The 17751-nt window shown below is 31.1% G+C and overlaps 1 protein-coding gene across 1 annotated transcript; it reads right to left on the bottom strand.

Annotated features, from left to right (window-relative positions):
• Positions 1–4092: 4092 nt before the first annotated feature.
• On the bottom strand, positions 4093–7536 carry LOC149568564 (putative protein phosphatase 2C 53). Its single transcript, XM_089817578.1, has 5 exons — positions 7032–7536; positions 5746–5919; positions 5439–5609; positions 4589–4768; positions 4093–4453 (listed from the first exon to the last, which is right to left on the bottom strand). Exons 1-5 carry the CDS (start codon positions 7443–7445, stop codon positions 4265–4267), a joined length of 1128 nt encoding a protein of 375 aa, XP_089673704.1. The 5' UTR covers positions 7446–7536; the 3' UTR covers positions 4093–4264.
• Positions 7537–17751: the final 10215 nt, after the last annotated feature.

Genomic DNA, 17751 nt, shown 5'->3' on the forward strand with positions numbered 1-17751 from the left:
AAAGGAAAATCCATATGAAAGACTAGGAACCAAAAATATTTACAAAAGTTACCTTAAAATTCTACTACATTAGAAGGATATAACCACACAATCATTAGGAAGTTTATTTTTCAAACGAATCCTTAAGAAATGTAATATATATATTTTTAACTAAGATAAAGTGTAGAAATGTAATATAAAACAAACAATAGATGATTAAATTTATCTAACCTTAATCATATTCAAATTATAAAACCTAAATAAACTAATTAAATTAAAAACAATTCATGACATTTATAAACAATGAAATTTTTTTTTTTTAAACTAATAAAAATAAAGTAAACCTGATATAAATAAATTAAAATTAAGTCAAATCTCTTAGTCTTTCAAATTGGTTACAAACTTGAATAAAGGATTCAATGGTTGTTTCCTAAAGGTATACTATACACTTTACACTAATTAAAAAGATAAGTATAATAGATTTTATAGAGCATAATTTATTGTTTGACTGATAAATATTCAAATGGTGAAGAAAATTCAAATTAGAACTTTGTTAATTTGAATTCATGTGAATAATTATAAATTTGTTCACTTTATTGATGAATGATTTTGTGCACAAAGTTTCTATTTAGAAATTGTTATATCATAAAATTTGAGAACCAAAACACAAGTAGTTTTTTTTAAATATATTTTTTCATTTCTTACCACATCATTATATTGAAATCTGCATCTTTTAATGCTAAACTTTTCAACAATTGAGTATAATAAAACCTCAACCCTTTCAACCTTTTTTTAACATATTAAAGCATATAGAAATAATAAACTTACGTTTCTAGTTTGCAACAATGTTCAAATACATAATATGTAACAACTCTTTCCCATTCTTCCATCCTATTCAAAATAAGACATTCACATGTTTTAGTAAAGAATACAACTTAAATTGTGTCCATTTCATTCATCTTCAATATAACTACACATACTACAAGATCTATGACATTTTCTTTGGATTAATTAGGAAAGTTAGGATGCTAAGAGGGGGTTGGAGAGGGGGAAGGTGAATCACTATACTCAAGAGTTCAATTATTGAAATTTGTTAGGCCATTTCTCGGTAACTATGCATGAACTCAACATCAATACTAGAATTGAAAGTAGCTTTAACTATTCTAATTTGTCATAAAGATGAAATCATAAACCATAAAAGCTTAACATGTGACACAAGGAATTTGGTCACACAAAAACCCTTGGTTAGAGGGAAAACTATGGTGGGGTTGATACTCATAAATATATGACTACTATAGTAAGAAGTTCCTTTGTTAGTGATACAATTTTGTCTTAGTTCTAGTGACTTACTCTACTAGGAGTAATACAAAATATCTGCTAGAATCTAGATATTTTTCAAGGATTTTATAATACTATACAAAGTGTGTACTCAGTCAAAAGATTTACAATTTGACTATTAAGTCTACCTTGTGAAAGGATCTTATTTGCTACAATGATCAGAGAATAGTGGTAAATTGATCTATATACATGCAACTTACTTTGCCAATCAGATCTTGCTTTTTTATCAATGTTTGATCACCTTTTATCATAGATATATCTGACTTAGACCTCTATTCCTCAACAATCTACTCTACAGTAGATTTTCCTTTTTATCGCTCTATCATATTCCCTTCTCAATATTTCTTCAATAGAAGCTTCAAGAACTCCCTTAACAACAATCTTTTAATTGTTCCTTATAGCTCCTTATATAGGATTATTTTTGTCTTTACGATCGTTAACTTGATTAGGATTTAGGAATCATATAGAATATATCATAGATCTATAATCATTCTTATATCTTCATATTACTTTATTTTCCTTTCTTTTATTTCATTGGCCTCCATTCTACCATGGAATGATAAGAAATCAATTAAATTTGTCAATAACTCTTATCAAATCCTTTCCTCAAACTATGCAAATGTACTTTTCTAATTGATGTGGTCATTACACATAAGAATATGTACCATTTAAAACATTTATATGCTCTTTGTGTAGCTTAGTGTATGCTTTGTTCTCCCTCAGTAGATGTGTTGTTGCTTAGTGTCCTTCCCACTTGGTGAATCTTGAATTTCTTGTTAGAGTCTATGTTCAGTGAGTATATGATTTATTAGTGTATACCGAGCTCAAGTATAACTAACTAATATTTATACTTGTGCCTTTTGTTTTCTCAAGAAATATAGTATGGCTGGGTGACAGTGTCTACCGACCAATACCTTCTATTCTCCTTCTCTATCATTTTAACATTAATGACAACATGAATGTATAATGGAAGTAACATTCTCCCCATTTGGTATTAGTGAAAATAAATTATGTACTTAGTGAAAATTGTAGAACTCCCCCTAGATACATACTTCCTTCTCATTATATCCTCAGTATAACATGTAGTTTGTAAAATCTTTTTCAAAACTCTTTTTGTACATGGCAATCCTTATAACTCCTTACTTAGATATCATATTCCCCCTTTCATTATATAATTTTACATTCTCATTCATCATCATACTAATATATGTTATCCCCTTTAATAAACACACACACATGCATGCGCGTGCGCGGACACACACACACACACACATTTATCCCCTTTTTTGACACTCATGCTAGAAACTTAAAAAATAGAAATGTTTACAATAGGAGAACTTCTAAGTGATAAATAAACTTATGATGATTATTCATCATAATTGTCATGGTTTGCCTTCGAAATCTTCAAAGTTTTTTCTCCACCTTTAATTTGGCTTCTAGATAAAACATATGATCTACACATATAATCCTAGTGTAGCAATTAGGTCTTTAGCCTTCTTGACATGTCTCTACATTAGCTCAAGGTGAGGTAGCAAAAGATCTTGCATTTCATTAAATTTTTCTCTAGCTTTTTCTTCTTCATGCAATAATCCATGTTGAACTCTAGTAAAGAATTTGACCTTTGAATAATGGACCATATTTGATCTTGGGTCAGCATTAAGTGCATCTACACTTGACTTCATATCTTCAACAACTTTATGTAGTTTGTCCTTGATGTCCTGGGTGAGCTAGGGAATATCATATGATTTCATAAATACTATAAGAACATTTTGGACTATAGAGTCCAACTTGGAGACTAAAGTGGAAAGTTCCACTTGTTGGACTGCACTGATATTTGCAATGTTTTCATCTTGTGAACATTTTTTGAATGCCATGTCATCTTTAACATGTAATTTTATGCTTATGTGTGTAATCATCTAATGCACTTGTTGTAATTATGTACTATCTTACTTAATAAAAAATGTTCAATACATACTTAACCTTTATTTTGATTAATTTTTCCTAAACCACCCCATTGTTGTCTTTTCCTATTAGAACTTCAAAATTTTCTTTCATTCAATCACTTGCCTCCAACCTTTCTCATCCTTGTTCATTTTTCACACTTTTCTTACTAGCACGTATTTTTCCTTGAACCCATAACTCATAATTTTTTCATATCAACTTACCTTTTTAAGTATTCCCAACTCTTGATCCCTAACATTTCTAATCTTAAAATTTTAATTTATTTCTCGAGTTTAGTAATTTCATATTTGTATTGGGTGTGGGAAGATGCCTCATTATCTTTGATCCCCTACTCTTAATAGTTGTACATATAACTTTAAGCCAAAGGTGCAAGATTACAATTATCTATTTACTTTGAGCATGAAGTGTGTTATAGCCTATATATTCCTTATCCATAATAACTAGCATGAGTTATGAGAAAACTTAATACCTAAAAATCTAAAACTTATAAGTTTTCCATAATTCACTCCCGCTTATGTATTGATACAACCCAAGTCACCATCCTTGCTCAAATAGAATCTTGTGCAAGAAAGTAAGAGCCCCTATGTTTTAGTTTTTACATTCAAGTAGATTTCATTTAAATGAGACTAATAGCTTGTCATTAATTACCTAACTGCCATTCTTAAATTCTTACCAACAAGTTTATAAAGTCTAATATATAATTTTAAATTTGGCATTCCTCATCTCTAACCAAATATCATAAAACTACCTTCTTCAAATTTTGAATCTTCAATATTTTTCACTTACCCATTATTATAAAATTATAATAGCCCATTTTAAAGAATATAAAAAATTATAGATACACTTGTTTTAAATTACAACGTTACAAATCTATGAGAACTCTTTAAAATTCTCAACAATTCCAAGAACCACTTCATAGAAACCCACAATTTGAGAGAACTTTACTGCACTTGCTAAATACTACACATTCTTTCTAATTTGTCATTCAATCTCTTTTCTGAAATTGCATGAGATCTACAATCAAAACTGTTATATCATCTTTGCTCCCTCTATTTATTGCCACCTCCACAAGTTTTTTGCATGACCATAGTAAATGCTCACTTACTTTTGAGATACTCATTGAATCCTTATTGTAGAAATCCCTTGCCAAGTCCACAGCCTCTTGATTACCCACCTAGGAAACAAACTATAAAACTTAAGAATTTTCATTTCATTTAAAATATAAACCACCCTAATAAGAAGCAATTGGTTTCATAATCTAACATTAGACTTAGAAGCCAAAGCCTAGTAATACTAGTTGGGTATGTACCTTAGCCCATAATCCATCAGATGCCAAAATTAAAAACTCGCAATTAGGTGTAATGCTAAGCTTTTGCAACTCTGGCTCTGATATTACCCATTTCTTCATCTTTATATCGCCTATACTTCGCGATATGGCTAACTTTCCCTCTACTCTCCATACACCATTGTGATTATCTACATAACCGCCCTGCAAGTAGAGATTATAATTTAGATAGTGATTACCAAGTTGGAAAAGATGTGAATATTGCTGATAAAAAATTTCATTGTATTATTGGTATAATTTTTGAGTTGTTTTCTAAGGAAGACGATTTATTAGTTAAACATTTAAATTTTATATTTTTAAAATTCTAGATGAAATTTCAAATCAGTCTCATTTATATAGGGCAAGTCTCTAGTTTATAAATATGATGCCATGTTAGTATGTGTTTTGTTAAGGTATCTTAAAAAGTTCAATATAAAAGAGACAAACTATAGTACATTAGAAACCCCACACTTGTGTAGCGGAAGTGGCTATACTTGATTGCTTGCTTTTTTAGAATAAAGGATAATAATCATCATTAACAAAAACAGTTTTTTAAATACAACTAATAGTAAAAAAATTGTTGTTTTAGACTACAATCTATGCAGATCACGAAGATCAAATGTTGAAATTTTCAGAAAAATTCATGATGTTTTCCATTTTTTGAAAATTAGTTAACTGTATAGTTTGTAGGGAGGATAGCCACATCCAAAAATAAATAAAAAATTAACTACTACATCAACAATTATAATTATTAAATCAATAACTTACAACCATTTAAATGCCTTATTTTAAGTGGCTCTCCATGGTTTCTTTAAAAAATAATTGTAATATTTACCAGATCTCTTATCCGTTGGCGCTCGTCATCCCTTTCCAAGCTATGGTCGTGTGTAAGGGCTTCAGCAATTCCATCTCTGCTTAAAACTGCACGGCAATCACCAGCGTTGGCAATTACCATCTTCCCTTCTTTTATCAATGCTGTCACACAACAAGCCCCGCTGCTTATGCACTGAAATGGGCATTGTGTAAGATTTATTACAAACGACATATTCTTAGGTTAAAGTTGAGAAGGCATCTCATAAGTTTGATTATTAAAAATGCTTAAAAGTTTCGATTATGCTACTTATGTAAGATGAATGGCCTACTTGCATGCAAAATGCTGTATCCGTGGAGAAATAAGCTCTTCTGACCGCCTGCTCCATGTCGTCATAATCTTGTCTTACTTCGATGAATGCATCCATCATGTTTTGGCCGAGTCGCTCAGCAGCATATTCTGCAGCCTTGCTACCGCCATGTCCATCAAATACCCCGAAGAAAGCCTAAACAATAAAATGTTTAATATATAACAATGTAGAATGTTGCATTGACAGATGAAATTTTAAAAGGCTCTATCTGGATCTGTTTATTATTTCCCGATCCCTTCTGTGATTTAGAAACATAGAATATGATTCAAAATGAAGCAGCAATCATTAAACTCATGCATTATATTAAAGAATCAGAGAATCATAACATGATTAGAACTATATTAGAAAAATTAACAACAGTGTTAATATAATTGGGTAATTGTAATATGATTCCAAACGTTGATCAAACAATCAAAATCAAGAAATTTCATTATATCAAAGATACAGAAAATCATAAAAATGTAATTAAATTTTGTTCGTGAAAGATCTAATGTTTAACATAAAGCCCTTTTGAGTTGTAGATTAACCAGCATGATGGCAATTTCCAGAAATAACAATAATTGTCCCCTAAGAATCTTCAGTAATTAGAATTACATAAAAATATTGAAAATTCATATCGCTGAAGAAGTAAAGAATTAAATAACACAATAAGAATCGTATAAAATGTCCAATGTGTTCCTTTGCAATATGAAATTTGAAAAAAAATCTTTCTGGGTTGGCCATTATTGTTTTTGTTATCTTCTAATATTAATTCTGGGTTAAGAAATATGATAATTAAGAAATATGAAATTATCAGTCAAAATTTAGAAATTATATTATGTTAAAAGAAATAAACAATCTTTTAAAAAATATATAAAAATGAGAATAGGAATATTTATTCTCTAATAAAAAATGGGGTTACATATTTCTATTCTTGTTTGGTTTACTCAAAATTTGGTGTGGAATTTACGGACACAAAAATTTATGTTTTGTAAAATTAAAAAAATAGGAATAGGAATAGCATTCCTATTCCACCTATTTAAGTGGAATAGAAAATCCTCGTTTTTGGGCCAAAATTAGAATGCATATTCCAATTTTATTGCTATTCCAATTCCAATTTGGTGCATCCAAACAAAGAATTCAAAATTCTAAGAATATACATAAGCCTATTCCACTTGTATTCTCGTTGCCAAACGAACCCTAATTGAATTTTTTTTGAATGACCTACTATAAAACACGAATCTATGTTATGGTATATATTTACCCACTTGGTCGGAGTAGCCAGAAATATCTGTGATTGCACTGTAAGCATCTTCCATAACTTTCCTGCAACCCTTTTTACATGCTACAGAATAGTTGGAACCTTGAACATTCATTTCCTTCTTCAACTCCTCACTTGTAAGCTTTTCAATGTCCAACAATGGCCCTCTTGATGGAAATTCCAGCCTAGTGGGACGTTTTCTTTTAAGCTTTGACAGAGGCCATCTCAACGCATTCCCTTCAACACAACTGCTCATCACTCCCTCACACTTATCATATCTCTTCTTTCCTTCATCATCTCTTACACTGGAGGAATGCAATTCATATTTCCTCAATGAATTCAGAAGAGAAGATGAAGACCCTTCTGAAGGAAAACTAGAACAAGGTGGTGCAGAGAATGCCATCTCTAATTTATTCTCCATTGAAAACACAACACAAATGTAATTTACCTGATGAATTTGAACGAATTTGTTTTCCTATGTGAAAATATTAGAGAAATACACGTGAGACACATTTCGTAGACTTCCATAGCGTTGAGAGTCTGTGCTACAACAAACCTAAATTTAAATACGAAAACAAATGAGAACTGCCAGTTGATGACCAAGTAAGGAAGACGTGTTAGAGATGACGTGGTTGATGTCCAACCACCATAAACCAAGACAAAATTTCAACAACCTCACCGCACAAATAGATTGATTTAATAAATAGGTGGGGACTGAAATGAGAATTTGGAAGAGCGTTCACATCATTATTGTGGCTCCATTTGAGATATTGTTCGTCGGATTGTGAAGACTTGAGAATAAGTACGCCCGAATTTTATGGCAGAGAGTTTGACCACTTTTGCTCGTCTTCTTTTCCATGGTAGGCTTTTCATTCTCACTTTTCTTTGACAGAGATGGCCAGGGAAGTTCAATACCTGCGTTTCATGTACAATTTTGGGATTTCTTGCGTGTTGTGACGATGAAAGACTTGGGAGGCAAATTCTAACGTAATGGTCACGTTTATATCCCACGTTTTCTTCCTGAAAGTAAGAATCTCGTGTCCTAGGAATCCGTGATTCTTCTCAAAATTCTGCAATTCAATTTTTATCTAATAAACCCAGATTTTAGGTGAAAGAAGAACGTGTTTATTATCCTATTTCTTTGGCTTACAAGTGTTTCTCACATCGAATTTCTTTACATCACAATCATTACTATTGCCATTAGTTTTTTCACAATAAAAAGAAAACCATGGTTTACTTTGCACCTCTAAACTCTCTTTCTCACAACTTTCTTTATGCATTGTAACAACTTCTTTCTTTCTTTGTGGAACCTAATATCTTTCTCCTGTACTTTACCCAATTACTATGTTCTATATGTTTTACTATTAAATATTAGATTGTTAAATAAAAGGAATTAAGGAATTGTAATTTAACTATGGTTAAATCATGTGGCCACTCCAATCATATGTTCTACTTGAAAATGATTGAATCATGTGCCTTTATGTTTCTCATCTTAATTTATGCTTGTTAATCCTTAACTATCACTATTTTATTGTGTGACCCACTCCATATAATTCTAACAACATTTACAAATTAACCATAACACCTCTAGTTGCCATAATATTAGCCAAGCCTTGTGACAAGTCTTGTTAACTCTCCCCCCCTAAGTCAAACGTTTATTCAATAGTTAGATTTGAACACAAACTAGTTGCCACTAGAGTTTTAGAATATTGACATGTCCAATTTTAGAAAATTAATGTCATTTTATAGTATTTATTATTTTAGTGTTGTGATTGATATTTTGAGAAAACATGGAAGAGAAATTACATGTATTAATTTTGATGTATATTAATCTAAAGATGATTTTTTTTTACTAAGGTTTAAAAAGGTCCTATACAAATATATTTTGGAGGGATCTGGAACCTAACAATAAAAAATCCAATAAAATAGAGCATAACCAAAAAAACCCCACCATCAAAACATAATTAGCAATGTTAAAAAACTAACAAGATAATTCTCAATCTACATAAACAATACACAAAACTACCTTACAATGTTATAGAGGTTTTTAAATGCTCCTAGAACTTTGAGCACAAACAAAGGTTTTTTCTAAGTTCCCTTAACCCTAAACATGGATTTTAATAAGGCTCTAAACACCTTGCATGTAATAATACATCACCTCTCTCATCTCAACATTCATTATCTCAAGAGGAGAAGCATTATCACTAATGGGATAAATAGAGGAGGAAAGTAGCCATTGCATAGTAATATCATTGATCTTCTTAATACCATAGGTCTCCACCTACATGTAGGAGATGTATATCCTCTAAAGGAGGCAATAGAAAAGAGATCAAAAGGAACATATGAGGCCAAAACAAAGAGATAAACCAAGAAAAAAAGTCCAAATGTGGTCTAGATGAGGTTAAAGAAATCATATTCACACAAGAGAGATAAGAAAAACCAAAAGGGGTTAAAAAAATATGACAATGGCATACCCCAAACTAAAGGTTTATTTAAGAACACAAAACTCAAAGAAAAGAACCCATGAAATTCAAGAATACATTGACAACATCTTATGAGAGATGGATTATTATAAACCACTACTAATGAAACTTGGGTCAATAAGTTTGACTCAAAACCTAATCTATTAATTCAAACCAATTTTCCTCCATGATTCTAGAATTGGATATGATTAAATTATCATGTAACTTTCTCATACAAGTTTTATATCAAATGATATTCAAGAGGAAATATTGCAAATGGATTTAGTCTTGCATTTGGCTACTATGCTCTCATTTATTGTGAATGTGGTGCCATATGTCTTTTCATCTTCCTCTTAGGGAGTGAGATAAGAAGATCCAATATCTCTATTTCTATTTATAATTCTTGTTGAGGGCTGTAGAATACTTATTACTTTTTAAAAATCATTGAAAGTATGGAAGGACGTGTAAATTCCAAATACTTCTTTTCAAACCAAACACATCTTGTTTCTTGGCACACTTATTTTAGGCTAAACAATAATACATGAAAAAAAAGTAATAGAATCTTCTATTGATGAGTACTGTAGTAGATCAAGTCAAAAGGAAAATCTAGCAAAATCAAAAATATTTTTCTTGAATGTGAGAAATATAATATAGAATCTTCATTACAAAGATTCTTAGGTTTCTTAAATGGACAACTACTTTGCAAATATCTTAGCATTTCCTTTTCCAAAGTTGTTAAGAAGTTGTCCTTCTAGTATATTTCTTTGAGACCAATTAATTAATGATATCTTCATGGAAATCAAGATGGTCATCTTTGATAGGTGAATATTTCTAATTTCATATATTCTTAGGACAATGAAAAGTTTTGTAATGATTCTCCTTTAAGATCCCAACCCTAGATAAATATGTTAGAGATTTTCTTTGTGTATAAGGTTAAACGTGAAGTAATTAGAAGAGGGATGTTAAGGAAATTGATTCTCAAATGGAAGTTAAGGAGATTGATCCTTTAAATTCCAACTCTAGGGCTATTAAATCTCAGTATATTAATGTAATTTGAATGATGAAGGAGAAAAAATGAAAATATAGATCTAATGATTATAGAATTAGAGAAAGAATGTAGGATCCTTAAAACCCTAATGTAGAGAGAGCTATGAAATGAAATTAAAACTATATATATATATATATATATATATATATATATATATATATATATATATATATATATGGAAAGTAAATTTGTTGAAACGAATAAATAAAATAAGAGACTAACCTTAAAAAAAGAATGGAATATAGGATCTAATTTTTTTCCCTTTGTACTGCTTTAGGAAACAAATAGACTTAGTTCTGGATTTGAAATTGTAAGATCTACCAAACCCATAAATCATTTAGCTCTACATTAGAGTCAACCTATTGGGGTGGTGTCAATCTAGGACAAGATCAATCTATGAGGGTGGGGGATGCAGTGCATCAATCATAAAAAATATTTTAGATCTCTAAAGTTTAGCAAAAATGGTATTTGAATTTGTTCATTGGTCTTCCTTCCAAGATCTATAACTTACAAGAAAAATGGTTTTGTTTTTTTGATGAGGGGTTTTCCTTGGTCAAACCCTGGTTTGGGAATTAACCTTGAAATTGAGATAATTGCAATTCTAGAAATGTAAAGTAAATGAACAAATTCACCTTACAATAGGAGGACTTCTTAATAAAATGTAATAAGCTAACTTTACCAATTTATTTGGATCAAGAAGATGTGATTGTAGAGGAAGGAAAAAATTTTGAAGCCTCTTGTGATGATAAGATCCATTATCACCAATCGAGGAAGCTAAATATTAAAAGATTATAGCATGAACATGGAAGATAGATGATGAAGAATCTAAATGAACTCCTTTGAATATCCTTAAAAGCACCTTGAATGCAATATATATCCCCTCCAATGACTTACAAAAGGATCTCCTTGAAAGCACATGAAGATTTCTTGAATGCTTGAATGTATTTTTGTGGGCTTGTGTGAGATAGAGAGATCTTATATGTGTGTTAATGGAAAATAACAAAATTGGATGTGCTTATAAAGAATTTGGAATAAACTTTCTCCCATTCACTAATTGGGTAATGAAATAATGACTCTAGCTAACCTTGACAAAAGGGTCAAGAAGGGGACCCAAAATAGGTATTGGGGAAGGGATGCACTAGATCCCTAACCTGGGTGAGGGCACATTACATTTTTGACCTAGGGTAGGGATAGACTACATCCCTGATCTCATGGCCTAGAAATCTTGTAATGTCCCACCAGGGAACTCAAAAGAACTTAACCTAAAGTTTCACTAAGTTTGCCTTGAAACATTTTTTTTTGAAAGATAATAACAAAAAAACAATAGATATAATATACTAGAAGCAATAACAAACACATAGACACATACCATAAAACAAATTACAATTCTTAAGGGTCCCATGACATTGAATCACATTTAAGTTTAATTAATATTAAAACCAATATATAACACATCCACATTAAAGAATAACTACAAGTATGAATCCATTTAAATAATATAAAATTATATCGACAATTAATCAAAATGCACAATCATACATGTTGTACATGTCACACAGTATAAAAAGCTAAAAGAGTGTACATCATAAAATAGATTACATCATCTCTTAAGATCCATGAATTAAAATACACTACAATAAGTATAACCATCCATCATAGTACACAAGAACAAAATGAAAAGAAATGCAAAATAGGGAACTCCAGCCATGACATACAACTGTCGAATCTCAATGGTAAAAGTAAAAAGCAATACCACGTGACCTTGTGGTAACCTGAAAAGGGTCCACTCCCACTGCATTGAGGAGATAAACTCAAGTCCCATATAGATATCAACAACATAAGTCATAACCAACATCTAGGTTCAACGAAACACCTAAAAGAAAACTATCGCAAACGGTACCAAGACACAAGTGACATCTAAACCCAGAGGCAACAATGACACATAGGAAATATACTATGTAAGTGGGAAAGTGTCATCACATGAGCCAACTTTAAGGTTACCCAAATAGCCTGACTAGACTCCAACCTCCTAGTGACTCTATGCAATAATAGTATTCTTTCGTACTGACAAGTCATACTAACGAAGAAAGGTTGCAACCAAGCATCCTCTCTACTCCCATCCTAGTCTGTGCTAGCACTCAAGGCATCCGTGAGGAAAAAAATTGACTCTTATTAATTTAGTATACTCTCATTTAATGAAATGATATCATTTATTAAAATAACCTACAATGGGTTACCCGTGCAGCCTCTTTGGCGCCCTGACCTCCATTGCAAGCCACTTCCCGACATCACATACACATAACCTACCTTGAGCTCAGTAAAAGAAAAAGGTCTCATATGACCATAAACCACACACCAATTCTTAAATAAGCAACCAGAAAGTATTGAAAACATCACTGATCAAAATTATAGATTTCATCAATACAAAATCATGACATCACCTAAAAATAATAATTCATAATCACCTCATTCCTATACAAGCAACTAGGAAGCAATCCAAATATAACTGATTGAAGACTCAAAGGTTATATCAAAAAAGTCACACCATTCATCTCAATTCCACACAAGAACACTAAAAGCAATAAGCACCAATAGATCAAATTCATCATAGAAAACTACAACACATCACCAAGGCTGGGTATAAAAGATCGTATACAAACACATCATCATGACATCATAGAAAAAACCCCTAAGCCTCTCATAAACATCTTGATTTGGTCAAAGAACTAATTCAACCCCAAACCCAACATATAAGAAAGCATACAACTGATAGTGTAGTTTCATAGTTCTATTTGGTTTTGAAAACATATAGCTTGAGCTAACAGTAAGGTTCAAGTTTACGTTTCATAGTAAGTTTCGACTTTACTAAAGTTTATAAATTTTCCCATTACAACTTAACCCATTTTCACTTTTAAACTTGAACATACAATCAACACTAACTCACAGAATCAATGTCTTTATTAAAACTAAAAAATAAATTAAATACCAATTATTAAAGTATTAAAAAATAATTATCAAATTATTAATAATACAAATTATTAAAACCCATAATCATTACTTAAAAACCTAATAAAAGTTTATTCAAAATTATTAAATAATGTCTAATATGAATCTAATTAATTAACTATAATTTAAAATATATTAATTAAATTAATTAACCAAAACTATATTTAATAACATTTATTATATATTTTATAAAACACATTAATTAAACTAATTTTAAAATTTAATAAAATTAAATATACAATTTTTTTTTAAATAACATATAATAAAAAGGTGTGTTTTTAAAGCCCATTAGCCTACCATTCACGACAATTGCCACGACAACCCTATTGCGGTCATAGTAGAGTACTGTTGTGTCAACAACAATACCTGCTATGGTAGTAGCATGTCTGTTGTGTACACAACAACACTACCGCATGGGAGGGTGTGAGGAGGAAGGTGGATGGGGGTTGGTGGCCCCATCCACCATAACATTTAAATTTTATATTTTTTTTCTTTTGTTTAATAAAAACAAACAAAACTCGCCTCCCCCTTGTCATAAAACTTGATATGATATTATATATATTTAAAAGAATTTTCCCCCAATTAAACTAATAGGAGAAATATGAAAAACAATCAAATCTGTATAAACAATCTAAATTTCATTTTCAAACCCTACTCATATCAAAATAATGATTCTCTAAAATTTCACAAATGAGTGTTTGCTAAATCAAAATTCATATATAGATAATCTCAAAATTGAAGAATGGTAAATTTACAACAAGGGTTTCAACCCAATTTAAAACTCTAAAAATAGATTCAACTAGACACGAAGAAGATAGAAATTCAAAGAATGGAAAAATACTATGTAAATAACCCACAAGATTCTACTTGAATCTGATGCTAATATGACAACACACAAAGCATGCAAGTATTTCCCTTCCTTTTTGAAACCCTTCATCTTAGAAAATTGCTCCTCCAAAACTTGGTCCTCGAGAAATGAACTCTAAATTTATAAATAAAGAGTTTTTTTCCAATTTAAGGCTTTGATTGTGCAATCACATGAAAAGCCCTTTACCTTTATTATTTAATTATATTTTAATATTCATGCACAACCTTTTTGCCATTTAATTAAAATATCTTTATTAAATAATTTTCTTTGTCTCTTTAATTAATTCTTGAGATGTTTTTGAAAAAAATATTTATTAACTAAAGTAATAATAATATTTACCATTTATTTAAAAATTAACTTCTAAATATATGATTATTAATTAAATAAATATTTTTATGCCCAAAATTAGGCTTTAACAAAATCTTTAAATGTAGTGCTTTTATTTAATTAATTTCTCAATTAATTAAATATAATTAAATATCAAATTTTCTTTATTAATTTCTATTAAATTAAATCATTAAATACTATTTTAATTTGATTTAATTATAACTAAAAATAACAACAAACCCACAAATCCAAATACAACAACTCAACTAAAGACAAAGAACGTGTAATCAAACTCCATGGTCAAAATCATGAATTTACATCAAGTAATGAATTTAGATGAGTAAACAACTCATGTACTTGTCATACTTTTTAGGACAATTGGCTTAAGTTAGGATTTGGACTCAAGAATTATCTCTCCACTTATACCATTGAGATACTGCAATAGGGTATGCTCATCTTAGCAATTTAGGGAAGTCGATACCTGATACCTCTAATTTGCATAAAATCCATGCACGTACATACACATATAATCTAAGCTAAAAAGGAAATGGCATGGAGTGGTACATCATGTAGATCGCTGCTAGCAAGCGACTACAACTACCTCCCTCAACCACATTAGGAACATCAATCATAAAGTAAAACAAATAAGTACACCATACACATGCAAGTATGGGGTAAGTAACCATAGAACTACATATAAATAATCCATCAAGGATTACTTTAGGGGCGAATCTTCACCTTTTGGTGATCTTTTCTGATGGGTCAATCGTCATTTAGCAAATAGTGCATGCAACGCAGGTCAACCACGTCACCAGATATTTATCGGATTTGGGTCTAATGCCTAGGGTAGTCGCCCATTAGATATCACATGATTGGTCAAAAATATCGATCCAATCACCAATGTAATATACATTTTGGATACATTTATTTTAAACATATTGCCAACCTTTACATGTTGTTTCTTATTGGCCCACATTCTTTTACCATTACTACAACCAAATAATTTTCCCTTGGGTTGGGTGTTGCCAACCATTTTCCTAACATGTGTCAACCACCAGCCCCATTTAGCCAACTATTTCCTACTATGGGCCTACATAGGAAGGTGTGTTTCGCCTGCATTTGACATTTCTGCTTGTTAATCCCACCTAATTCACCAACCTAGATTGGACTATAAGATATTATTATTCTACACAATTCAATATTTTTTGGTCTGGAGACTGGCATTTCTTATTGCTGCTGAACTTTCAGAGTGCTAAGTGCATTGGCCATTGACTCATGGACCTTAGTTTTTGTAAAAGGCAAGTGATTTTTAATTTATTTTTTATGTCAACAGTGGTACTAGACCACTGGTACAGTGGTATTGGTTTTTTTTTAGTTTTACAGTCTAGTGTCCACTGGTGATTGGACATCTCACATGCTAATATAGCCTATAGGTTTGCAAATTATATTGGGTAGTACTGTAGACTATAGTACCATAGCAGTAGTACCCATTTTTTGAGAATGAATCATATAATTGTTATTATATGTAGTCTAAGTAGTTGAGTCTTTTTTCAACAACTAAGTTGATATATTTTTTGCAGCCTTTATCAGTTTTCCATGTCAAACAAGAGGGGTAACAGGGGTTCCAATAGGATCCCTAAAAGCCAAGAGAGGCCACCATTACCAAAACGCAGAACCATAGCGGCATATTTTGGTGATGGAAATATTGGCAACCTACAAGATTCACAAGTTAGATCTCTAGTGCTTATTGAAAAAGGAGATTCATCACAAGTTGGACCCTCAGACTGTATTGAAGTTCAAGTTGGTGAACCTGATATCTCAGTCAAGGAAGAACTTGAACATGATTTGGAGGCACTTCCCCTGAGTAGGGAGTCACAAACTGATATTATAGAGTTGGAGTTGGTCTCAAACAAGTTGGGTGAGAAAACCAAAACTAATTCCATAAATCGTGTTCATGCACAAAAGGGGAAAAGAAAATTAGAATCGATGAAAGATCAATCTCGCTGGGATCTATCCAAAAGGAATTTTTAATTAGAATGGGTAGAAAAGTATTGGCTCATTGAACCAGTGCCCAATCTAATTGATGGTGAGCCTCTTACAAAATGTAGATGTAAGATTTTCATAGAGATAACAAAGAAGGTGAAGAGGTTGCAGCTTAAAATTGATACCATAGAAAAGCATGTCGGTAAAGTTTACAAGAAGGAAATTATAGATGGAGTTGAAAAAATTGTGCTAACTTGGAAAACAAAGGACAATTGTCTGCATATCAAGAATGCCAAAATATACGAGTTACACCAGCAATTACGGGAGAAATGTTCTGTAGTACAAAGTTCCATTGAAGATTTCATTGGGAAAGCAACGGAAGTGCAAAATATGGGAAAAGTAGTTCAATTAAGTGTGGTGTTTTATATATTGAGTAGAGGACATCCTATGACATATTACCCTTTAATTCATTCCTTATTGCGCTTTTTGAAAACTTGAAACTATTTGAACAGTCAATGGTCAGTAAACAGCAGGTAGGAATGGGTTAGATGTCTTGCATAGGTTGAAAAAGAAGATATGAAGGAAAAAATTAAAGACTCTAATTTCATTGCATTGTCTCTACATGAAGTTACAGCAATTGATAATACTTCCTGGGTGTGCATGCATGTTTATACTGTAAACAATCTTTGTCATCAACCATTTCTACTATCTGTTGCTAAATTGAATCATAGTGCGACAGCTAAAAATTTATATGAATTATTAAAGAATACTCTAATTGAATCTGAAGTTTTGGATAGCATGGAGATTTCCAAAAATTTTGTGTATGTTGGAACGGATGGAGCTTCAGTTATGCAAGGTCATAAAGGTGATCTTTGCAAAAAGATCACGAATGATTTGGCACCCTACGCTATTCTCATTCATTGCATGGCCCATCGAATGAATCTAGCTTTTGGAATTGTCAGCAATTTTGGTTATGTAAGTAAAGTGGAATCTCTAATCAAAGAGATTTACCAATACTTCTATCAAAGTCCAA

Source organism: Cupressus sempervirens, chromosome 3, assembly GCF_028749045.1.
Source record: "Cupressus sempervirens isolate cs-2001-9-10 chromosome 3, ASM2874904v1, whole genome shotgun sequence".
Lineage (NCBI taxonomy): Eukaryota > Viridiplantae > Streptophyta > Pinopsida > Cupressales > Cupressaceae > Cupressus > Cupressus sempervirens.